This window comes from Diaphorina citri, unplaced genomic scaffold (genome assembly GCF_000475195.1).
Source record: "Diaphorina citri unplaced genomic scaffold, Diaci psyllid genome assembly version 1.1 scaffold1, whole genome shotgun sequence".
Classification (NCBI taxonomy): Eukaryota; Metazoa; Arthropoda; class Insecta; order Hemiptera; family Psyllidae; genus Diaphorina; species Diaphorina citri.
The window spans coordinates 392,535-419,322 of NW_007377440.1; the positions used below are offsets into that span (position 1 = coordinate 392,535).

The 26,788-nt window shown below is 34.7% G+C and overlaps 2 protein-coding genes and 2 non-coding genes across 4 annotated transcripts; 2 read left to right on the forward strand and 2 right to left on the reverse strand.

Moving 5' to 3' along the window:
• The first annotated feature begins 2,614 nt into the window (after positions 1 to 2,614).
• Positions 2,615 to 2,696, forward strand: Trnal-aag. The gene has a single exon. It is a non-coding gene; the product is annotated as a tRNA-Leu (tRNA).
• A 2,922-nt stretch (positions 2,697 to 5,618) lies between these two features.
• On the forward strand, positions 5,619 to 5,700 carry Trnal-aag. Its single transcript has one exon. It is a non-coding gene; the product is annotated as a tRNA-Leu (tRNA).
• Positions 5,701 to 19,970: 14,270 nt separating this feature from the next.
• On the reverse strand, positions 19,971 to 23,451 carry LOC103507602 (general odorant-binding protein 83a-like). Its single transcript, XM_008472437.3, has 7 exons — positions 23,246 to 23,451; positions 22,467 to 22,551; positions 22,024 to 22,079; positions 21,446 to 21,481; positions 20,978 to 21,080; positions 20,665 to 20,729; positions 19,971 to 20,469 (listed from the first exon to the last, which is right to left on the reverse strand). The coding sequence occupies exons 1-7, from the start codon at positions 23,303 to 23,305 to the stop codon at positions 20,452 to 20,454; spliced, it is 423 nt and encodes a 140-aa protein (XP_008470659.1). The 5' UTR covers positions 23,306 to 23,451; the 3' UTR covers positions 19,971 to 20,451.
• Positions 23,452 to 24,405: 954 nt separating this feature from the next.
• Positions 24,406 to 26,024, reverse strand: LOC113465667. Its single transcript, XM_026820390.1, has one exon. The coding sequence runs from the start codon at positions 25,970 to 25,972 to the stop codon at positions 24,470 to 24,472; it is 1,503 nt and encodes a 500-aa protein (XP_026676191.1). The 5' UTR covers positions 25,973 to 26,024; the 3' UTR covers positions 24,406 to 24,469.
• Positions 26,025 to 26,788: the final 764 nt, after the last annotated feature.

Below are 26,788 nucleotides of genomic sequence, written 5' to 3' on the forward strand. Positions count from 1 at the left end.
CCAGAAATAATAATGATACTAAATAAATAAAAAATAAATATCGTCGATAAAATCTATGGGGGTGTATGTGATTCTGCTATTTATACCTGGGTCATTACTGAAAATAAAATACAGTGCGGATAGCACAGTGTTTTTGGGTATTTTGGATCACTAGGAAGCTATTCGCTATGAAAACTCATTTTGATATATATATATAGGGTGGTCCACTGACGAATTTGATTTGCCCATAACTTTGTTATAACTTATCGTAGCTTGTTGAAATGAACATCACTGAGTTCAGAACTAAATGAGGTTTTGTTACAATGTAGTCGTGGACCCCGCAACATCGAGCTTTCGCTGTGGAGGCATTTCTTAAAAGTGGTGAATTTGTGACAATTGCTCAGATAAAGTTTCGCACCCATTTTTATTTTCCACCCTCCTCAGCCGATCTTAGCTCGTGCGACTTTCTTTATGCGACAAATGTGTTAAAAACAAGGTGTATATTTATTGCACAAGGACTCTGGATGAGTAAACGGGTGCTTTTTATCGAGAAATTCGTGCTATAGACCAAAAAATGCTAGAGACAGTATGTCGAATTTTGCACACAGATTGAATGTATTCAAAATTAGGGCGATTTTTCGACTAGCGTTGTTTTCAACACCTGATCAGCATTATAAATAAAATGCCCAAAAAAGTAAACCTCATTTTGTTATCTTTCATTTAAAATAAATATCACTCTTTTATTTTGAAAATCAAACGTGTAGCATCATTTTAAAACCCGTCAGGTAACTCTGGACCATCACCCTGTACATATGGCAGCGAAAGTTTGTCACTCGATAAAATTCAATTGAATGGTTAAAAATTTAATTGGAATCACAATAATAATACCTAATCTCTCTCCTTTTCCGTCTCTGGAATGGGAATATCTCAAAAACAAACCCGTCTAAAAGGAAGAATGAAATGAAATAGCTCAGATACGAGTATGAACCCGATATTTCCATCATTTAGAAAGCTCGTATGAGATGCAGCTAGACTTGTAGGTAGATAGGTAACGCCTTGTACCTACCTGAACCAGGATATACAATATGGTGTACCTACTACCCTGGATGCTTTTTCTATCCCTGATTCCTGAATTTCCTGATATTGTGTGGGACGAAGTGTGTATTGTATGTAGGATATTAAAAGGTGTGCACGGGGAACAAAAGAATCCTTTGTTTCTCTTTGGCAGCGGTATGAAATACAAAGTAGCAGGGTATGTAAGTATCTTCGTACTGGGATAACAAGAATGTATAACATTCATGCTACAATTGCTACATCGAAATTCAGCCTTATATTGCAAAAACACCTTTAGATATGATTATATGTCTTGTAAAAGGTTTACAGTAACACTACTGAATCGCTGACTTGCAAGTAGCTCATAAAAATCATAAGATCTCTGCATATTTCTTGGCTTAGGTAGGTACATATATAAAATTTTAAATTAAAATTTAGGTCCTTCCAAAAAAATTGAAACCTAAGCTAAAATAACCTATAAGTATTTTCTATAATATTTCTAACTGTTGGACACGACTTGAGCAAAAGTGCTTATTTTTAGAATTCTGCAACTAGTTGAAAAATAACTAGTTGAAAAAAAAAAAAAAAATGCCAGGAGCTGTGGAAAATACCTACAGATAATTTACACAAGGACCTCTCAATATTGCAGTGTAGAGTAGAATTTGCTATTTGATTTTCATTCTATTTGTTAATGTTCATATTTATGTCATGAGGGTACAGGATAGGACAAGGAGCACTCGGGATTTTTTTTTTTTTTAATTTGTAGTTTTTTTCCGAGTTTTCCGTGATTGTGATCCAGTATAATGAAAATCTAGGACGGATCGGTCGAAGGGACTCAGCTTGTTAAACCTACCCTCGAACAAAAAGTTTTCTCGTTTTAAAAAAAAAAAAAAAAAGTTGATAACTTTCAGGATTTTCACTGCTACATTAGACGCATGTGGTCTGTGTCGTAGCATGCCCATCCCGTAGTTTACCTCTCATCAGTTGGGCGAGAAGAGACATAATACTTCCCATTTAAATAGAGAGTTTTTGCAACCAAAATTAACGTCCCGTTAATTGAACTTTTTAACGTTATTTGACGAAAACTCGTTTCTGTGCATGAGCAGAATTAAAAAAAGTTCAATTAACGAGACGTTAATTTTGGTTGCAAAAACCTCTAATATAAGAATAAAAATCTCGTTTCAGCTCAATCCGAAAGGTCAACACCTGCCACACGGAGCTCAAAGTTTAGGTACATGCTAGTAGGGGTACTTTTTCATAGTTCGGTGCACAATGTCCGTAACTTGAAACAAGCAAGTTAGAGGAAAAAAAAATATACATACTTTCCTATACGATCTCTACATAATAATAGTAGTCGCTTGAGTAAGGAACTCATCTCAGTGAGTATCACGCTTGACTGATGTGTGTCACAGAGATCTTAATAAAATTCAACTCCAATCCATAGGTATAGGTAGGTAAATATTTTTTTTTATTTTTATTGCTTAGTAAGAATAAGAATACTTTAGTAATAAAAATTATTGACGTTTCATAACGTTTGGCATTATTGTTAAAAAACATCTAACGACTGGGGGAAACTTATCACGGTAGCGTGGCCGAGTGGTCTAAGGCGCTGGTTTAAGGCACCAGTCTCCTCGGAGGCGTGGGTTCGAATCCCACCGCTGCCATTATTTCTCCATAGAAGGACTTATCCAAACCTGGTCGACCTATATATCAAATTAAAGGTCTTTTTACCAGGAACACGAAAGTGGTGGTGTACAATGTTATTAAAACTCAAAGCGAAAAAGTTTTAGATAACACTTCAGTCGATAATTTAAGACCGGTTGTAGCGTCACCTATGTTAAGCTACACCGAGAAACGCCAATAAATGGATGGGTGACTTAAACATAGGCTTGCCAAATATCCAAAATGTCGATTCGGGACGCGAATCCGCGAACATAATCGCGAAATCCGCGAACATAATCGCGAAATCCCAAAAACTAGCTGGATAAAAAATGTAGTAGAAAAGGAGAGAAAAAACCCACATCATGATAAATATGAGTTTTTTTTTTTTTTTCATGTGGTCATACAGTGTTTAAGAGGAATTAAAAGGGTTTTCTATAGGAAAACTGTAGCAGAATCAATACTGTAAAAATATAATAGCCCCTAAGGTTACATTTGAAAAATAGATACATTATATGTACTTGAGTAGGTAGGTAGGTAGGTACCTAGGTATTATAAGAGTATTGAAAATCATTATTTCAAGTAAGGATTTGAACGGGTTGAAAGGAACAATTTTATGGTGTATATCCGCTAAAAATGCAAAACATCATTTGTGACTAAATGAGGTCTTTGAACTCGGAGATATTTTGGAATTCCAAATTGTACAGATTTGTAAAATTATTACTCGTCTCTTTCTTCCTTCCTTCCTTCTCCCCCACCGCAGAAAAAGATGAAAAACAGGAAAAAGTTTATTGCTCACATTTTTTTGTGTTGAGAGGCCTTGGATTTTCTTCACTCAATCAGTGTTCGACAGTCTGTTTTTTCCCCCTACTTCTCTTTTCCTTTCCACCCTCATTTTCCCTTTGACTGAATCCATGATCTTATCCAACTCTGAAAATATCTCCATTTACATGGTTTTATGTTAACTTAATATTTTTTTTTTTTTTTTGTGTAGAGTAATATTGTGTGGGTGTGGATAATATATATTTATTCTGGAGCCACTTTACTGGACTGATTGACTTGAAACTTGGTTCACTTATAAATGTAGGTAGGTAATGCTAGGTATTTTACATAGAAAACAGTATTAATCTACCAGATTATTTTGCAATTTACGTAATGAAACCCTCAAAAAGAAGAAAAAATTAAAGAATTCATCAATTATATGAAGATAAAACGTTGAAACAGCTTTGGTCTAGGAGAGGTTAGACAGCAAAGGAAGGTGCCCCTTCAGGTCGATAAAAAATATAAAAAAAGTATTTCTTAATGTCACAATTTGTACAAGAAATACCTAGATGTTTTTTGACAGCACAAACTTGCAGTAAAATTTCAAACAAACGGGACACAAAAATGCCATGCTGTGCTGCCTGTGGTTTGACTCATTTAGAATAATTTTCAAGGACTCAAATAGGCAGAAAAGTAAAGTTATATAGGTACATACACTTTAGGATAATAAAATGTAACAACTTATAGACGTAACTATAACTGTGAGGGCATACAATCTTGCTCGAAATGTTCGAAGCACTTAAAAGTATAGAAAAAAAACAGTACCCATATTCCTTTGGTAAAACTCTCTTTGGAACACCCTGCTCAATCTAAAAAGATCTAGAAAAAATCGTTCTGGAAGCTATAAACGTTTTCCGAGCTCACAGAATATGTAACAAATTGCCCTAATAAATCGCAGTAACGTTGAACGTACATTTTAATTAGTCCAGAAGTAGTCAAAGGAAATGAAGTAAGTTATACTCTGGGCTAGGCTGATGAAGATGAAGAGCACGATGAAGAAGTGAAGTAGAAGAAATGAAAAGAAGAGAGAGAAGTTGAGCTAGAAAAGCAAAAGAACTCACAAATGAAAAGCCCTTTGCAAAGAGAGTCTACTATTTATACTTGCTACGTAGGTTGTATAAATACTAATCGAGACAATATGCCTCTGTTTCGCCCTCTTTTCCCGGCAAGCCCGTTTGCTGCATCATAAAAATTGAAACACAAATTGATTAAGTCCCAGTTTGCTTCCATGGTATACTCTTTTATAGCAGCGCCATCGGCAGGAGAATAATAAAAAAGGGAACTGATAAAATTTACAAAAAAAAGATAGCTAGGAGATAAATTTTCAATTAAACAGGAAAAAAAAGTTTACAATTTTTTTAACAGCGGACATTAACTGACCTAATGTGAGACCTATCGTCCTATTCAATCTATTATTATGTACCTATGTTTATGAGTATGTGTACGTATGTAAAAGGGAAAAATAGACCACGTTTGTATGTATGCACGTTCGAATTATTTAGGGAGAACTAGGATTACATAACACCTAAAAACCCTAAATACCTACGCGTGTAAATATTCAAGCGGTGGAAAATTTCCACAAGAATGTGCCAAAAAATATCCCCGACCATTATATGTAGATATCATGCATAAAAATGTACCTGCATAAAAAATGTCTGGAAAATATCGGAATAAAATACAGACATACAATACGTAAGTAGGTGTGCATTTGTAAATGAAACTAATTAAATGGGAGATCATCAAAAGAGGTCATCTGTGGGCCCCAGCTTTTAAGCTTAGTACCCTGGTTGCCTTGCCTATTTTATAGGCACCTATAGTTTATGCAGCATACCTAGTCATATTCCCATTTCCCATTAATAAAACAACATACAAAATGTGTTGCAGCGTTATGCCCAATTATATTAATGTTCATTCTTACGTCCCTATTAATCAGCATATTTTATTACAAATATACCCTATAGAATAGTTATGTAACGTATGAAAGCATATTTTATGAGAAATACCTGTAGTAGTATTCATGTTATGAACTCATTAGCTCTGTTGATAAGATCATTATCATTAATAATAATTTAATAAACAACTAACTATTGGAGAAAACTCATCCAGGTAGCGTGGCCGAGTGGTCTAAGGCGCTGGTTTAAGGCACCAGTCTCCTCGGAGGCGTGGGTTCGAATCCCACCGCTGCCATATTTTTATCTACATATATTAGCTTTTAGCCCTTTATGTAGTTACTTTTAATTTTACTCCATAAGACCTCAAGTCTACTCATTCTACTGATAATCAAAATTGTCTTAGGTTCCGATTCTTCTGATTCAAGATTTTCCGATTTCTTTAATATTAAGTACATCAGATTTAAGGAACCTAAACATACATAGGCACCTAATTTGGTACCTTTTCAGATAGTATACTAGAATGGGGTCTTTTCAGATATTAAAAGGTGTTCTCGATATCAAAACTCTTCAGGGATCAAACCCACGACTTTTCTATCAAGAGTCCTCGCACGTCAACTTTACACCTGAACCACCTGGAAAAGCTCTGACTAGCCTTTGGGAGAGCAAGGTTTAAGGCAAAGACATGAAATGATGTTACTATAGGGACAATAATTACAACTTGGAGCCAGGGTGGCGGCTAGCTTTCAATGCATTGCAACGTTGTCACATTTCCTATGCACTGTTGCCAGACTTTCCCTTCCATGTTTTCTATTGTGCTATGTTGCATGGTATATTTTTGGTTCATAAAATGAGTATTTCCTCCAGTGAAGAGGTGTAGGGGGAGGGTAAAGATTAGAAGAAAATTCCTTGTTTATCCTGCTCAAATGAAACTAAAAATCCCTTTACCTCAGCAATCTAATAAGGGTCTTAGGTATAAGAATGCTCATATTCCTCCTCGAATGACCAAAGCAATCCTTCCAGCAAGAAAAGAGTGCGAACATGGCTTTCTATGACCGTCCTCATTCAATAACTCACCAAGTCATCATCTTATCAAGATATGAAACATGTCATATGGTTTCCATTTTTTTTTTTTTTTTTTTTTTTTTTTTTTTTTTTTTTGCCGATTATGTTCGCGCCGGCCCAGCTTGTTATTACTATCGTAATAATAAAGGAAGGACGGGCTAAAAAGGTACCTAGAATAGAATAGAGTAGAATAGAATAGAATAGTTCTCATTCTATTTACCCTGGCCGTCTGGAGTTAGGGGTAAATGCCAAATAGAGCGAGAGAAAGAATGAAAGAGAAGAAGGGAAATGGAGAGAGAGAGGAGGGGAGAGATAGGGCAAAACGGAAAGAATGGAAGATAGCAAAAAAAAAGGAAGAAATAAATAGAGGAAAGCATAGTTGGACAGAAATACCCCTTCTTTCTCTTTTCTCCTAATACGGAAACAAAAACCTTCAGCTTTCTCAGTTTACATTTCTCTCTTACTTTGTATTGGCGCTTTCTTTCTCTGGAGCTTTCTCCTTTTATTTTATCCAGTTACCTATTTCTCTTTCTATGTATATTTGAACCCTCTTTCTCTACATACCTACCTATCTATCTCTCTATCTAAAAAAAAAAAAAAAAAAAAAAAAACATACAAGGATATTATTGTATCCCTGCAGAAATTTACTCAGGTCAAGACTTCCTTTTGATATATTAAAATGTTCAACGGTGCGGTATAGAGAAAGTTAATGTAGGTACGCTTTATACGAGTACCTGGGTAGATAGGTATACCTACCTACTTTCAATATACGAAGTATACACTGCAGTTTATTATGTAGGTATAGCTAAATATAAATTGGTTTTACTGTTGAAATATTTTGAAATTCACCTAGGTTCATAAATATTTGTTCAAATATTGAATGACAATGATAAACATACTTTGCCTCCGCCAGGAATTGAACCCCCGTGTAAGTTTTGTAAGTAGGTACTGTCGGGCTGCTGTATTTTTATTACTTTCCTTATTCTACTTTTCATTATCATTCCCATTTTTTTTTTTTTTTTTTTTTTTTTTTTTTTTTAAAAAAAAAACAGGAAAACACATTTTTTTATTTTTTATAAATAAATTTTTTTTTTTTTACAAGACAAAAGCGTATAACCAATCTCTGAATTTTGATCAATGACAATACCATCTTCCTCTAACTCCAAATCAAAACATCGCCATCATTGGCGGATTCGAACCCACAACCTTCAAATAAAGTGTCCACATAGAACCATAACCATGCGTCACCCTGTAGGTACCTACCTCAGTGAAGACCTCTTCACAATTCCTACCTCTTCTTCCACTCAAAATGTATCCCTTTTGAGATAAAAAAAAGTCTAAAAGTCAAGAGCTTGTACCTAGTCTGGGTATCGATTGACTTTTGAGTTATTTTCAGAGTAGGTACCTACCTCCCTACCTTTTATTTTCCGAGTTTGACTTGTATTCAGCCTACATTCTTGTGTTTTTGGCATACTTCTTTTTTCAGCCCATTTACTGCCCATTTTTCCTGATGGCGAAAATTTATTGATTACACATTTTAATGGGAAGTGTTTAAATGGGTTTTGAGGATTTTAAAGGATTGAAATCAATGTTTTTTTTTCTTTTGTTATGTGTTTGGGATTTGGGTTTGGCCTTTATCTTTTAATAAAACTTCATCATTGAGTTACTTTTACGACAGGTTTTTTGACTGTTCTCTTGGTTCTCTTGAAAGCTTGAGAGAATTATTTAAACAGAAAAGACTTCTCTTTCAGAACAAGGAAAGCCAAACTGATGAATGCGCTGCTATTTGAAACGTCGACTTTTTTAATGAGAGCAAGAGAGAGAGAGAGAGAGAGAGAGAGAGAGAGAGAGAGAGAGAGAGAGAGAGAGAGAGAGAGAGAGAGAGAAGAAAGAGCTTTCTCTACAAATTCGAGTGTAGGTGGTCAAAGGAGGAACATAGGTGACTCCTATTCAAAGGCTTTTAGGAACATTGGTTTCCAGAATATTCAGGTGTATGGCTATTCGCCTAATCACAGGAAACGACTCCCATGGGAACGGTCAGTTAATACTGCCTTTGAACATTAAGCTTTTGAAGCTCGCTCTCTCTCTCTTTCTCTCTTCCTCATTTTGGTTATTCTCTTTATTCATCTTGAGGTATATCTATTTTCTTTCTCTCTGCCTCTTTCTAGTTAGCTCGTCTATGCCTTTTTAGCCCGTCCCTTTTATAAGGGACGGGCTATTGTATGCGCTTCGGTGTCTGTCTGTGTGTCTGTGGCTGTGTTTATGAACAGGGCTGAGATGAGCTCGGACGAGGTGAGATAGGATATTGTTTCTACAGTTTTGCATTGGAGTGGACATTTTGAATTTCAGCCAGTGTAAAACTTTAATTAAATTTAACTTTTTGTCGGGGAAATTATATTTTTTACATTTTTTTTTTTTTTTAAAAGAGAAAAAAAAATCAAGAGAGGGACTGAGGGTAAAAGAAAAAGGAAGAAAGAGAGTGAGCGGGAAAGGAAGAGGAATTAGAAATTGAAATAGGGTGGGACACACTTTTTTGCCATCCGGTACGAGGGAGTCTACCTGAGATTCAAATCAATTTTCTTTTCAAAAGTATAGGTACAATTTTCCACACCACCTTCATTAGTAAATTGGTGTGGTTGGCTCGTCGGACTTCTGATTCGGAGGTTGATGGTTCAAGCCCAAGTGACACAATGTATTAATTCAGGAAAGACATTTGTGACAAACATTCAATGGTCTGGCTGGGGGACCTTAAAAAGGGAATAGACCAGCCAAGTCTGGTTAGGTAACTTGAAACAGGGAGCATACCAGCGAAGAAAAAGAAGATCCATGCTTATATCAATCGAAATTCCTTCTGATTTTTCATAGTTTTGCAATTCCTAATAGTTTGACCTCCTGTACTTGAAAAGGAATCCAAACGGTCGCCAACTTTTACAAAATACAGACATTAACTCTTCTCCATATTCCCCTGCTCCTTATCTCTCTCTTATTTGTTCCTCTCATTCGTTCATAATTCTCTTTAAGCTTTCTTCTTTTCTCTCTTTCGGTGTCGAACTATTTTGTGAGCAATATTTTTCTTTGTCTAGTTGTCTTGAAAGACAATAGCGCTAAAGCTTCTTTGTCCCCGTTTCTGTCAGCGTGATGTCTCTTAATCTTTCTAAAGACGAAGATGATGAAGAAGAAGAAGAAGAAGAAGAAGAAGAAGAAAAGGATATCATATTTTAAAGAGGACAGCTCTTTTACATTTCCCTACAAGCGTCTTGGACTAAAGAGAACTTATGTTGACAGCATATATTTTGATGCTCATGGATACAACGGTGTAAATCCTTTGTGGACAACGCCACACAATAACGATTATTATTATAAATATGTACCAGGTATTGAAAGCTTTATTTTCCACACAGCACTTTTTTTTTAGTTGATTTATGAAAAATATTATCGTTTTTTTAACAAAGCCACATCAATTTCCTATGACGACCTTGGCTTTAGCACTTTGGATTTGGGGTATGATACAAGTTTTCTTCTTCTTCTTCTTCTTCTTCTTCTTCTTTCGTTGCACGTATTCTTTCATGGGAGCATAACAAATATTATCTTATCCAAGAAACAAGGGAAAACCATAACACGAGAGAATAAAATTTTACAATCCTGGGCTCATATTTTATTGGCGTCCCTCCATCTTTTCCTTTTGTCCCCTTTGTCGAGTCTCTTTAGTACCAAATATCCAAGAATGTGCCTTAGTGTGTTATATACTTATAATTATAATAATACCAGGCGAGCGTCTTGAAAGTTACTAGACTATAACGCATCAAAATTATTTCACGTAGTGTAATGACAACGGAAATACCAACATACCAAGTCAAGTGTTGATAGAAATGTTCACTAATTAGGTGAGGACTGAAGTTGATTCCTCCCTTCTGCGAATAAAGAAGAATAAGAAAAGGACAATAAAATAGATATGTGTGAGCGTATCTAACATTTTAACCTCAATCCTGAGAGACAGCCTCGTTTGTTTTATTATACAGGCCATTATTTTCAACCTTATTTAATCCCTCGTTTGTACAGTCATCCTAACAATCCCTAGATTGAGATATTACAAAGAGATAGTGCTTAAGAACAGTTAAGGAAGGACCTCCTACTTTAGTTACAGTCCTTCTAAAAGACATTTGATTTAGACAGGAAAAGTTAATGTGTATGTATTTCATAAAACAATGCGGCGTCACTATAATAGTATATATGTAAATAAAAAATACAATATAATAAAAATTCTCCAAAAGTTCCAAGTAGTTCTATTTCTACCTGCTTTTGCAGAAGTTGTAGTAAAATTTAACATTTCGAGTACCCTCCTACAGCCACAAGTACTAACTATCTACAAAAGCTTTTCACAACAAACGATATTGTGAATATTTTACTCATTTTCTCCTTATGCATAGAATGGAAAAATTGTTTTTATCACTTCTTGTATCCATATTTTTTGCCTCCTTCAACTCTTTTTTTGATAGCCATTACTTTTGTCTTTTTGAACTCGCAATTTTCCTCCCCATTTTTCTCGTCTCTAAACCCATTTCTGTTTTCCATTACTTTTTGTCTGCTTTCACTGTTATTCCAGAGGTTAGGTTAGTTTTTAACATCCCCAATTACATTTTTTGCCCTCCTATTTCATGTTCCACTTTAGAGTAAGTAGTGTCCCCTTAGAATATTATGTCACTGTAAAGCCCAGCTTTGTTGTTTGTAATTTCTCAGCAGTTAAACTTTGTAAGTCCTTAATCTATTCCAGAGCTTCATTTATTATTTACCTTTTTTGCTGTTTCTTGTTTTCCTAATTACATTTTTAAACTCTCTTCGATGTTATTAAATTTGGTCAAAGTGCGGGATGCTACAAAAGTCCTAATAATATAGAAAAGCAAAACAGCAAATTTCAAAGGATTTTACTACCCATGTAAGAGTGCTTTGAACAAATTCAGCTAAGTATAGCATCCGTCATAAACTCATAAATATCTGAAGAACATTTGAGAGGGGGGGGGAATGATTGGATCTAATCATTTCGTGTGGGGAACATAAAGCTCACACAAATCTTGATAGGGAAATCGGACACATTTACTAACATACTCTGCTCATTACACCTTTCTTGAAAGACCAGTTATTTCGAATTATTCATTTGAGCCAAGAATTTTATCTCCAGGTGCTACGCAAAAATCCACAAGTTTAGAACTGTAAATTTTACCGTTCTTACTTTATGCTTACTTAGAATTCTGTTCATTCTTCAAAACTTCAACATCAGATTCGACTTTTCTCGTGTGTGAAAATCCACATGAAAAATGCTCTCTTAAAGAGTGATGTAAAAAAAAAAAAAAAAAATATGAAAACACAAAATGTTAATGGAGTGCCACGATGTCTTATGATTGATGTTCCTTTTGCGGAGGAAAATGCTGAGAAGTTTTTGGGGAAACTCGGAATACTGATCCCAAATTTAAAAGAAATAGAAAACTACCAGACAGGAGGTAATAAATAAATAGATTCTTCATCTTGGTGCCACTGCTACTGAAGACATACAACAGTTTTAGAGTTGAAAATGTCTAATGGGTACGTACAGGCATGGCGTGGATTTTTTTTTTTTTTTTTTTTTTTTTTTGGCGCGGGATGTTTTTTTATGGGGTTTATAGGGAAAGGGTGTGTTTGTTTTTTTTTTTTTTTTTTTTTTTTTTTGGGCCCGGGATTGTAATTTGATGGGCTTATGATGGAAAGGCCCTGGATACAGGGAGAGGGTGATCGATTGATTAAATTGATTTGAAAATTGGATTTGTTTAGGGGAAGTTTATTTTGCATGGGAATTTTCATCTTCCGAAAGTTTTTCTCATATCGATCTGTGTTCGATTTTTTTCTGGTTTTCAAGTTGCGAAAATCGATTTTTCTTAAATATTAGGTGAACGGATTAATCTATTTTCATGCAAATTCATAGGAAGGTGTATTGTTTTAAATTTTCATATTAAATTTCATTGAAATCGATAATACCGTTCCAAAAATATGAAAGTCGGTTTTCAATAGTGAAAAATTCGCTCATCGCTCGATCAATTTGGCCCAAAAACTATACAGTTCTATTCTGACTCATAGTCTAACAGTGTACCAATTTTGATTGAAAAATATTATATTGAGCTTTTCTTGAGTAAAGTTGTGACTTGGCCGAAAGATGAATAGCTTATACCTAAAGGGAATTCAGCTAAAAAAGTTTAAATAATCTTCAACAAACTAGAAACGTATTGAGTATCAGGAAAATAAAATAGACAATGTGAATACAATACAAGAACGTGAACTCGAAATTTTTCAAGAAGGAAACAAAATTGTAAAATATCGATTTGAGCTAGGTATCTTTTTTCTCAGTCATTTTAAATGTTACAAAAATGTGCTTTTCACGGGGACGGGGTCGTTACCCAGATATTCTTGGGGTGTTTGTTGAAAAGTTCGTGTTAAGTCATTAGGAAACAGGCTTGCTTGTTAACATGCACGATTTAATTTATCCTTGATGAATTATCTTGACTCTTATATCTTGTCCAAGATAAAGAAGGAAATTCTAGTTTCAAATAGGTTTCTGACCAAGATCTAGGAAGCAAAAATTTCTTTAGCTAATGATGGGAGCATATTTTAACATTTTTATTGTGTTTGCAAGATGAGCATGGTATGGCGTGTTGTTATTGAAAATTTTGTGTAAAATTAGTATACAGAAAGGTATGAGTAGAAACGAAAACAATTTATAAATAAAAAATGTTTGAACAAATCTACGAGGTATGAATATATAGCAACAATATAGTTTTCTAATGTGATGTGGAGGTATAAATAAATAATAAAATTTTGTATTATTAGGGGCATCAGCAAAAAATATAAATAAAGAGCTACTAGCGGTATACATGGTACTATATTTTACTGAAATAAAAATTGTGCTATAAATAACGTAAAATGTAAATAAATTAATTGTGTTTCTATAGAAATATGCTAGCTGGGAGATGGAAAAATATGTACAAAAACATACATTTGTGAAAAAAATAATCAAACATTTTTTAAGGTAAAAATCTAATTAGGCAAATGCATCTAAATATTTATTTCTTAACTTACACTTAAGTTGTCATAGAATCCCACTTTAGTACGGACGGGGCATAAAAATACAACTAAAAAATTATAAAACATAAAAAATGGATGGAAAAAAGGGAAGAAAAAACTTCATTTAGTGTGTGTACCCTGTAACGGTAACTCAGAAGTGCGTTCGATAGAAATTTGGGTCACCCGAGTGTAGCCGAAATCTAACGAAAATTAACATTGCTTCATGGGCGTACGGTGGAAAATATTTCATGAGGAGGGAATCGAGCGCCATTTTCAACGGGAAAAAATGTGGATGTCACAAGGAAAAATTGTTTCGACTGCCAATTTACGCCAGGAAGAGTTAAAATTTAAAAGTCATGTTTGGTCCAACACTTGAATTAAAAGTGGACCGAACTTATCTACCCCAAAGAAGCATGTCTTAACACACTGTGTATGGGTGGGAGAGAGAAAGAGGGTGAAATGGAGAGAAAAAAAAACTACAGGGAGTATTCCAAATATTTAATTTTTATTAAAAATTTCTCAAAAGAAATTGGTGGAAATTTTTCTTAATCAGGCCAGAAAATCCCATGTTTCCACTAAGAGAGTGTCTGCAGTTGGGAGGTAACTACTTACACTAAGTACTACTTAGGTACTTGTGATTATAACCTTATCAGCAAAATTAGAGTATCCTCGTTTTTATGATACAAATAGAAGAGAATTTCACATGTAGACAGAAATATCGAACTGGAATGAGATGATGAGCTTTTTTCATATTAAAAACTGAATAAGTGCCATTATTATTCAGGATCGGTACTTTCATAAGGATGCTGAATTTTAAGTCATTTAATGGTTTCTCTCTTATTTAATTATCCTTTCTCTCTTAAAATATAAATAAATTCACCACAAAATCATAAAATGCAATGTAAAAAAATAATAAAAAATAAAGTAAAATAAAAAAAAATTAAAGATAGAATATTATTTCAAATGAAAGATAGAATATCTTCCAGGGAACAGAAGCTATCTTGGGGAGGAATTCAGGACTTTGTCAATGTTTTAGTGTCTAACCTAGTTCGCAGAGATTTTGACATTCGGCATATTGTCACAAAGAAATAAAAACAAGGAACGAGAGAGATAGATAGAGAGGGGGAGGAAGAAAGAAGAAAGATGCTTTCCAAACGCTTTCTCTTCCTCTGCCTTGAAAATGGGATTTGATAAATATTTCAGCAATGGCTTGGAAAATCATTCTACTTTGTCATTCAATCTACTCTGCCGTCAGTGCTTCACAATTTGCATATGACGATGGCGTAGGTATATGTACGTACTGGGATATGTAAATGTCTATTAGCAATAGCTAGCTGTAGAGCAAGATAGTGTCGAAAAAATGAGGCTTCAAAGGTGATACATAAAGCAGAGCCCTTTTTTCTAGACACAGGAGAACAAAAAACGGGCTGAATAACTGAAATTTCAAGAAAACAGAAACGAAAGCAACGATCATTAATTAAATGGGCCGAATTGTTCTAAATATCCAGGTGTTTCGTAGTCTTGGAAAAAAGGAAACATTGGGGATTTGGCACATCCACCAACACTGGAATCACTCCACTGTTCTTCTTTAGACATGAGCTCTTATGTGCTTCACACAGGCATTCCCTAATCATCAAATTTCACAGGAAATAGGCATGATTCTTATGTTGTTCTCTTTATTACTGATGTTTTTGCGAATTCACCACATTATACCAGACTAGTTACCTAGTTTTTAAAATACATATCAAATTATCAGCGTAGGCTATAATATACCTCATTTATCCGCCACTATTCTGACGTACGAGTGTATTCTGTATTGATATTAGCATCTCTATTTATCCCTCTCGAGTCTCTTCCCTTATTTTCCTGCCTCTCCCTTTTTTTCGACATCTCCCGATGTATTTTTAACTCTCAAGAGTAGAGTTCAGTGTGAGCATGAGATCCTTATATTAGAGGAATTTTTAGCACCTCTGCTATTGGACGAATGTGTAGGATTATTTGGAAGTTCAATCTCGTTATAAAAAATTTCTCGTGTTAGGGACTCACATAACAATGATTCTATTTTTATGATTTAGCTCTTTAGAATTTTAGATTCACGTGGAGGTATATCCAATGAAAGTTCGTCTCTTGAAAAATAAATTATTTCTGGTTGACTTACAGGTTGAACGGATTAGAGAGAGGGGAAAAATACTTCTTCCACGTAGAGGTAAGTATTTTCAAGTCACTCTGATTGGAAATTATTCTCCATTTATAGTTTTTCCAAGAAACGACCACATACGTATACCTAGGTATTACAGTTTCATCAGTGAGGTTTAGTAAAGTTTGGTTTGGTTAAGTAAAACTCAAAATCACTCGAGTAAACTTCGATATTACTTGAGTATAGAAGTCAATAGCACTTAGTCTGCTAGGAAACGTCAATTTCCATTCCATGAAAACCCATTACTTTTCACTTTTCAAGTTTACCTAGAAGAGAAGTTTACGAGAACCAATGATGTTGCCTCTACTGTTGGTGATGATGTTGGTGTCAGCAAAATAGTTGCAACTGAAAGCTAAAGGGTGAGAGAAAGTTGAAACTTTTTTTTTCACTCGTCGCCTGTGCAGTTTACAATTTTAACGCCTACATGAATCTCGTAGTTCGAAGTTTCAGGTTTTTAATTAATCTACTGGGTATGTGAAAAGGAGAACTGTAAGAAAATCTGTAAATATTACAATGATCATGTAGGTAGGTAGGTATCCCAAATATGGTAGATTTGTTATAGATGAATTTATTTCCAAGGTCCTGTCATAACTGTAACGAATATTTTATTAAATAAAATACTATCGCTTTTCTAAAAACTGCTTTGGCCTAGGAATTTCCAAAAATGAAACTTTTCAAAGAAAACCTCAAGGTAATTTGAATACCCGTTACATTGTGGCATACTTTGAGTGTTCCCCTCTAACTAGTTTTTCCTCCTAAATGAAGAGAGTGAGAATTTCGTTTTAATTGCGTTGACGTGAAATTCAAGTGAAATTTAAGCCACCATTATAACGATCGTCATTATTCTGCGTCGAAAGGACCAAGGTATTGTAAAGAAGGTTTCCCTTGCTACACGAGCCGGGCCGTCCGACGGGAACAAATGGGACGCTGGGGACTATCTCTTCAGGAGAAGAAACTACTAAAAGGAGAACGCACGATTTGACACAACAATATGTATTCACCATGAAATTGGGAAAATATATTTAAATACAAAGAAACAGAAACTTTTGATATTTCGCAGAGATTTAGGTATCGTATAGGAAGCGCTCTAATTTCTTCCCTCTCCGTCTTGCTTCGAGCTTAGTTCCAAATTGACCAAATTCCACTGTCTTCTCTCTCTCGCGCGGTAGGTATCCCCCCTGCCCCTCTCCCACGGCATGGTATCGCTAGGCCTCCTGAGGTAACGAGATGGAGCAGAGTTTGGACAAATTGTATTATGTTCAGGAGTAGCCATTAGTCATGGAGTAATTATTAATGTCACTGCTTTGTCTGAGAACTTCTCGGATTTCTGTCGAATTTTCAAGGGAACTTGGGTTCGACATTTTAGTATCGATGGGCAAATGAAAGTCGTCTAGTATGATTTACAAAATAATAATTAGCTAAATTTTTCGTTAGGACTGAAGTAAATCTATGAAACTCTTAGGACCTTTAGGAACTATTAAGTAAGTGGTTAGGTAGAAGAGCTCATTCAGGAGAAACCTGTCACTTAAAAGAAAGAAAAATTTAATCAAACAGGGGCAGAAGAAATAATATATCAAGTATTTCGTATAACCCAACTGATTGAGAAACCAAAAATTTGAACTCATGTAACATCTCTCTCTGCTACAAAACAGAGAATATTAAAAGAAACATTTCCACTTTAAGAGCTGTTGATTACATTTCTAGTGGACGTTGTGTTTTACTTCGTAGAAAATGGAAAAGCTCTGTCAAATGCCAAAGCCGGAAACACGAAAGTCCATTTATCTCAATGTTGCGCGCCCCAACGAATATAGTCAGGAAAGGTTGGCTGGAAGAGCTTTTCAATTAATCTGTCTTGATATTGGAGCTGATGAGAAAATTGATGGATGTTCTGTTTAGTTCTCGACTGACCCAACATTCTGAGCCATCATTTTTTCCTTTTCTCTCTCAATCCTCCTCTTTTTCTTCTCTTTTTTTTCTGCTCACAGTGAAGGAGTGAGAATAGTTCACAGATTAGAAATTCACAAAATAACCGAACCTTGTAACGCTGACAATTCCATATTACTCCTATAATATTCCATGTGTATGATTGCTTTTCGATTTTAATACCTACCATTAAAAATATTCAACTTGGTTTTTTCCTCGGGGTTCTGAATCTTAAAGCCTTCAGACCATTTCAAATTTCAAGACACCCATAGAAATTCATTGAGGCATGAATTTAAGTTAGTTCTGTTTTTTTTTTTTTTTTTTTTTTTTTTTTTTCTTTCCTTTATTCAAGGTCAGAATTTTCCGGAGCAGCCTGGACTTATGGCGCTTAAGCGTGTGTATCATAGCATGAAATTTTTCGAGTAGGATTCCATCAGGGCAGAGAAATTGAGAATGTTTTTTACAGATATGGGAAAACTGTTAGAAACTATTGTACTCTGGTTAAAATAAAGTTCAGCTATTAAAAAGGTCTGGACTTTTATTTCATGGTCATTGTTCAATCGGCATAATATTCTTACAAAATTTTAAACCTCTTTTTACTTGGCTACTTGCAGTTTTTTGTTCGTATTTTGTAGTAATCTTTTTGGCTAAAATTGGTACTCGTAGCTTGCTAATAAATTATTGGGGATATCTAAAAAAAGGAGGAAAAAAATGCAGCAAAAACAAGGCGTTGTTTCCTGGCGTTAGCGTTCGGCGAGAAAATATATTGGAAAATTTTTGTATAGGTAGAAGAAAAAACTTTTGCAAGAGGAAAATCGTGTTCCATTCGAATTTTCTTTCACGAGCACGCATGAGCGCTAGAAAAAATCCAAGTCTTTCCCTGCAACGAAGTCCAAACCGCTAACGAATGTTCAGAAAAATTCCGAGAGAGGGAAGCATTGGTTAGAAAAATGGAACATTTAAGGTGTGTTACTTTTTGCAGGATTTTGGTCTCGTTTTTTTTTCTTTTTTTTTTTTTCACGACAGTTCGGCACCTTTCACGCTCGAATGAATTTGTACTTTTTTCTATGCCAAGTAAAGTTCAGCGTAACATTTGCTTCCTTTGGTTTGAATTTTAATTTACTGACCCTCATGTTGAAATTATTTTACTGACTGCACAAGCTAGTACCGAAGTACCCAGTCATTTTTCCTGATCTTTTACAAAAACAAAGTAACCTAGAGATCGGCCTTTTTCAGATAAGGCGATGTAAAAATCTGAGGGCTGGTTATACTTATAGTCCATACCTTTCTCAAAAATCTATTGGGTAGGTAGGTATATTTATTGCTGAAAAAAAATAATAAAAAAAAAAACAGTGGTAAGCACGGTGAACTTTGGATCTGGATGTTGGGAGTTCGAATCCAGGATAAGTTATAAAATTTAAGGAGCTGTTGTCGTCCTATTAATCGAGAAATGACATTGATTCTTAACACAATAGGTATACCTATTTATTATTATTATTATTATTATTATTATTATTATTATTATTATTATTATTATTATTATTATTATTATTATTATTATTATTATTATTATTATTATTATTATTATTATTATTATTATTATTATTATTATTATTATTATTATTATTATTATTATTATTATTATTATTATTATTATTATTATTATTATTATTATTATTATTATTATTATTATTATTATTATTATTATTATTATTATTATTATTATTATTATTATTATTATTATTATTATTATTATTATTAACCCAACCTTATCCTCTAAATATGCCTTGACGAATACACTAACGCAAATTGCACTTCATTTGAGTTTACCCCTAATGTACTGCTTGTTGCATTCGGAGGATTGTGAGGCGCATCTTGCGGATTAAATTTAAACTTGTAATTTTGACACATCCACTAACAAAAACTTTTTAAATAAGGGATTTTTATTGTTTTTATTCCGAATCTTCTGCTAGAGTATTTTTGACTGATCCAGGTATCAACCATTTCTAAGAAAGCATTAAAATTTTGTTGAATGAGGAACTTGAAATATTGTAGCCGAAAAATGGTTTAATTTAGTAAAATATGTTATGAGATACAAGCTGACTTGTGATAGTAAAGCTGTTATTTTTATTGATACATTTATTGGAACTAAATTGAAGTTTATAAATAAAATTTGTTAGGTAGGTTTAAATAAATAACGAAACCTGACAGACAACAGAACTTCTGAAGAAAAATACGTTCACACAAAATATTTCTTGATTTAAAATCTCCCAAGTTTATAGTCGTATTTTTAGAGATTTTTTTTTTTTTTTCATTCAACTCTCCAAGAATGGAGTGACTTTCTTTATTTCTCATCAAAGAAGTATTTAAATACCTAGTATATCAAAATTCCTTATACATGGAATAAATTTTCACAGAAAAACAGTAGAATTTCACAGAAAGCAAAAGTTGAAAGTGAAAGAAAATAGAACTAGGATCAATTAATTATTTTTAACAATACTTACTTAAAGTTATGTATCACTAAGTATTCTAAGTAAATAATCTTACTTTCTTTTTGATTCCTCTATTTCTACTTGATTCCATAGACTGTACTCAATTACTTAAATACACTTAATATTATATAGGAATATCTGATGAAAATAATTGACAATCCTTTTCTCGGTTTCAGGAAGTTGAACCCTGGTGGTGCCGGTTAGATGTGTTAAAGACGACATCAAAGTGTTACTGGTGATATGGTTGATATTGACGCAAATGGATTGGACCTCTTATCTTGCATTTTTAAATGAAAACATATTTCTGGAAAGTCAAAAAGGGAAGAAAGTCGGTTAATTGATTAAGTAGGAGTTGAAAATAAAACTCATGCATTCAATTGGATGAATAGGTATGTATGTACTTAAAGGGGATATTAAGGGAAATTACATTTTCTTTTCTAAATTAGAAACAAACTGATATTACTTTTTTTTGACCCAGAGGACTTAAAATAGTACTTACATTTGGATCAACTTTCTGGGCGCACACATTCATATTGTAGGCCTTGTCACAAGGACTAGTACCACCTGGAAGTAAAACACAAAGAGCATTAACACTAGAATGCCCGATGGAGTCAAAATGACTCCTTTTCATTTTCAAATTATAATTTCTCGGCCACCTAATCACCTTTTTTTTCTAAAGCAAGTCAAAAAGACTTTGTTTCAAAGGTGTTTTTTGCTCAGTGTAAGGTACGGGTAAGTAGAGGCACCTAATCACCCATTTTTTCTTTATAAAATTTCAGGACATCACTCAATTTTAAGCCCTATCCACTTACCAACGTCAGAGCATTTTTTGACCACCTCCATGGCATAACTCTTGAACTCTTCAGGCATGGTACCAATGAAGACTTCGGAGTCCACATTTCCATCGTCATCCATCTGAAAAAGTTTGGAGGGGATGAGGAAAAAATACATCTAATATTTATTCTATTCTACATAGTTTAAGTCCAGAACTGCAGATTACCATTTTTTGATGGTTTCGCTTGGGCCAGAAGACAAGATTTTATTCTATTCTACTTTATTCAACGGATTTTTCCAGTGGAGAAATGCGTTCATTAAAGAAATAGGTAAAACAAGTTTTCCCTTTCCCCAATTTTATGTGACTTCATAGCAAACAGCCAGAGGACGACAGTTCGTTTATATGTTTTGTAAACATATACCTCATTAGGTATTTCTTCTTAAGATTCAATGTGAGTCAAAACTAATTTGGAATCGAACTAAAGATATCTTGAGATTTAACTTACGGCAGAGATTTGTTGAAGGCCGCACATCAGGTAGCACTGAAATCGGGGGAAAATATCATGTGAATAATAATTAGTGACGGTGGTATGTGGTAACAATAAATGTATGCTTCAAGATAATTATGTACCCACGTGGAGTATTTTATGATATTTTTTCCAAGGTATCTTCTAGAATCTAGGCTAATTTTCATTTGAATCGACCTAACTATTATAATATGATTAGCGCTGTGGATCTGGACTACCACAACGGTCAGGTTCAAGTCAATGGCAATATAGCTAGATATGTCAAGAGTAAAGAAAATTCCCAATCGATCTTTAAGAATTGACAAAATTCAGGCATTGAGCCGTTTATAGGTACTCGTTGAAAATCGTTCTTTAGGTGTGTCCACACATGATCGACCAGCCGTCGTCGATCGATGTCGACTGAACCGTTCACACTGCCTCGGCAACATAGATTGACCTCGTCGATTTACGGCCGGCCGGTCGACTATGTTTGGACACACCTTTACGCTGATATTGATTTGGCAAAAGGTAATTATAATTACCTATACCACAAAAGCTTTTTTCCAAGGAATTCTTACCTTGAATTTCTCATCAGGTTCCATTGTTTTGGTGGAGAAGATTCGATCCATGACCGCTGAAATATAAAAATGCCCAGGAAAATTAAAAGGAATTCGACTTTGAACAAAGAAAATTTGGTGAGCTTTTGAGAATACTCAGATTCTCACCACCTCTTATTGGTCTGATGATGGGAATCTGAGTATTCTCGAACGCTCATCAAATTTTCTTTGTTGAAAGATACATCTCAATTATTATTATCATTTATTTTATTTCTCTTGTAATGATTCTTATGTAGACACAAATTTTTCAATAATTATTTAATTTTACCCAGAAAAATGTCATTTTTTTTTCTCCAGGTGCCTTAATCAAAAGTTATCTACCTAATGCTTCTACTGGGATTCGAATCCAGCGCTTCCAAATTTTGTAGACAACTCGTCCACAAAGTCAGCAGAATGGACTTTACCTGGATCTACTCCTGAATCATCCACGCATTGATCGTGAATCATCTTGGCCACAGCTTTCATACTCTCGTCAATTTCAGCAGAACACTGGGGATAGGAGGAAAGTACCGAAGTTAGGTGAGAGAGGTAGGGTACAAAGGTAAATTAGATGACCTAGGTAGGTAGGGTAAAAAGGTAAAGGTGATATAGAACTATAAGGTAACACAAATAAATAAAGTAGGATAGGATTTTTTATTTATCTAATTTCTTAGAACAATTCCATCTCTAGGTCGATAAACTTTGAGCTGAATCCTCCTCGTCTAAAACACAATAGCTAAAGTTTGTGTCGACTGAGGAGGAAACAGCTCAGGTCTAGATAACAAAGTCTTCCGTAGATCTTCTTTCTTATGATAATTTCTTCTCGTCCAATGGTAACAATGGAATTTGGCCTGGCGCGCCGCCGTGCCCTCAGATTAGCTGATATAGGCTACAAGGGTACCAGAAATCAGCATAATAGGGTAACTTTTGGTAGCAAAATGCCTTCTGAAGATAAAAAATCTAGAGGGGCAGAAATAAGGGGATTTTCCCCTTTTTTGAAACACGGTTAGCTTATTGTATCTACGTAGAGTACTATGGAAATAATATTCTACTCTACATCGTAGGTATCTACGTTTAACTGTTTGTATTTAATAAAATTGCATTTGCCACCATTTGTTTGTTAACTAATCTTTTGGGTTTGATAGAGGTTTAAAATCACTGTAAATATACCTATGTTTTGAAAGTTGATTTTTATGTTACTTACGTAGAGTAGAAATGAAGCACTGTTGAGCACAAGTAGAGATAGGATGGTTTTCACAATCATTTCGAAGTCGGATAGAAACTTTTCCCAACAAAAAACACTTTCGAAAACAGAAAACTAATGGATTTGAATAAACCGTGGCTTCTCGGCTGACAGCAAATATTAGAATGAACAATGGAACCAAAGTCTGACTTATATCCGAAAGGAAATGCTACTCATGACGGAAAAAATAGTTGGAGATATCATATCGTAATTAGTAGACGACATAATAATTACTTTTGGTTTCAAACGAATTTCAAGGCTTCCCGTCAACTATTGACAAGTATAGGATGTTTCAAATGACAATTTTATTTTACTTAATAAGGTTATTCATGTTACCCGAAAAAAGCACCGGTCGCGATAGATTTATGTGTGTCTTTGTGCGAAAATAGTGACAACATCCTGGTACCTAGGTACATTAGGAGTCGGATGATTCAGACCAATAAAAGTTACGAACCTTTCAATAGAAATTTACCAAATAATGCAAATACCACCATCACAATCACCGAAGAAATCATTTTCAAAGTAAAATCGAAATCTACGTTTGACCTCTAGCTATAACTTACGACCTTGAACATTTGACTGTATTGTAAGTTAGTCGAGTTTACAGTAAGTAAGTAGGGTACTCATATAGTATTCCTGTATATGTTGACCATCCTATACCAACTAGTACATTATTATTAATTTAAATACACAAGAGTAATGATTATACGAAAGCTCGAATGAACATAAAAAAATCTTTCCATATAATTTCCAGAAAATGAATTTACTTTGACATGCAACAACATGAATGTAACGTAAAACCAAAGATAGGTATTGCTTTGTGATGACACATTTTATGTACCTAAAACATGTTTTGAACTAGTATGGAGAATAATGCTCGTATCTGTTCAGATTTGTCGTGGAAAACTTGGAAAATTCAAAAACTTTACTCTGGAAGACTCCGAGAAAAAAGTTCGTCATTGTTTTAAAACATTAACTTGCGTTTATGTGATAAAACCATGAATATTTTACTCAGATACAAAACTGAAGTGAAGAAATCGATAAAGGTAGGTAATAATTTGAAAGAATGAAATTTCCATTGATGCACACTGGTAAATGAAATTCCCAATGATTTACGTAACTACAATATTGTATAATAATTTAATAATATATACTTATTTTTTGTTTTCTTGGTCCATTATTGACCTACTGATAAATACATTGTAGCAAATTCCTCTTCCTCATTTCGATAGGTTTGTATGAATGCTGATATACCGAAGCTAACCGCCAGTGTTCAGGATAATCCTGTCCTGTAGTCCCAGGCCATAGTGTGAAGGGAGGTGATAATGTGGGGATCGAGTAACTTTTCTTCACGTAATGGTTTTTCAATTTGGGTGGTGAGAATCCATTTTTTCTCGAATTAGAACTTATAGAAGAGTCGCGACTTCGTAGCAGTCTGGGACAAACAGGTTCCTTACAAACCTTGCTTCTATTCTTTGAACGCCCATTTGGTGTAGCATGGTGATCGTGGGTTTCTCGACCATTGATGTGGTGATGCTCGTGGGGATTTTCATTCATATATTTATCTACGTGATTAATGCTGGGATTGGAGTTTTTATGGTGACCTTGTGGAATGTGATTATGAGTACTTCCATTTATATTTTCAGGTCGGTGCACAGCAAGATTTGGACTGCTACTATGAATATTTCTCTGTTTCAATCGTTGCTCTATCATCTCTTCTTTGTCCACTGGCCTTTTATGTTCGGTTTGTCTTTGTCCTACAAATTCTTCATTACTCCAAGGTTTAGGACTTTGTTCCCGTCTTCTGTTACTGCCTCGACTCCCATTCGATGTGCACGATGGACAGCGTGGTTTCTGCTGAACGTGAGGAGGCTCCCTATCTTGTTTGAAAGAGAAATAGTTTTCTTGTGGCTCAGGTTTTTTGACTATGGTCATCACAGCGGAAGGATTGACTGTATTAGCGGGCGCTGTAGTTTCCAACCAATCCTTTGCTTTTGAAACTCTTCCCTCACCGTGTTTAGTTTTAGGACAACATTTGGCGCTGAGTGCTCGAGGTGGCACAGGACTTTGCAGACCATCTCTTTTGACCTCATATAGACAGGGTGAAGGATCTCTGGAAGGTACCAATGAGAATACAGCTGGAGCTAAACTCCCATTGCTTCCATCTATGTGCTGAGATTTTTTATGTTCTGGATGTCCAGGAGGGCAAAGGTCCCAACACAAGGCATAGTCTATGTCAGAATAGAATTCCTTCTTGTCTGCCTTGACACAATCTCTAGGACATCTCTCATTAGAACTGGGTCTGGTAACTTCACGTTGCAATTCATGTGCAGTTTTAGGACGGTATACTTTCAATTTGCTACACTGTGTAGGGCCTGGCACCCCGTAACATTTGCATCCTACCGCTGTTGTGTTCTTACAATCATGTTTATCAACTGTTTCATCTGATATTTTGTTTAGATGATCGTCAAAGTTGTCTGGCAGAGGTTGGTGGAGAAGATTTTCCTTAGCAAGAGTCTTGGCTATCATGGAATTGCTGTATACATTTGAGAGAGGCACCACATTCTCCTTGCGGTGATCTGAACTGTGTTGTGATTCAGTGGTCTTGGTTCGATGCCTGTGCTCGCTGCACGCAGAAGAGTGGCGAGAGTTGTGAGAAGAGACGGAGGCAGATTTGACAGCTCTCATGTTTGGAAGAATTGATGAGGTTCAAGAAATTTCATTCGAGCTCAAGAAGGATCTGATTCATATAGATTTCGTCTGAAACATAAAGAAAAATGTTTTCCATAAGTAAAGGACAGTTTACCTACGATAAATTGAATCTGGACTTATCTATTGAACATAGACATTATTTGAATAAGGATACTTTGAAAAGATACTTTATGACGTTATTCCGTTACCTATATATGTACCTTCACAATAATCTATTTATTTTCTACTCAATTACAAGAGCGAGATATTTCCACATCAATTTATTCCATTATCGGGATGCTATTCCTGGTCCAATTAAAATCAAACTCAAATCTTATTTCTATCTAAAGAGATAAAAATAAAGTATCACCTTCTTTCTATTACACCCCTGTCTCGCCCTTATGACAATGAAATTGCTAGCATGGTGTTAAATAGGATTACATGATACCTAACACGGGAAATGGTTTTTTCGAAACCTTTTCATACTATGCACGAAAAATTGTGACTCTCTCAGAAAGGCATTTCTCTTATTTGTTATTTATTGCTTAAATGTTTTGCAGATTTCTCAATGTGTTCTTTGAGGGCTACAACCCACTAGAAACGAAGCATTTCCTCCCTGAATGATCATACCTACTGGACAAGAGGGACAAAAATTTTGTTTCTCTTTCTAACAAATTTTTCTCCAACCTTGTCCTAATTGTTCCCTCGAAGCAGTTTGTGCGTATACTTAATATTTTGAGCAAGCACAAATAGTTTGGCGCTCATAAAAATAAACTTGGAAATATTACGCTATGATGTATGCACATTGTGCAT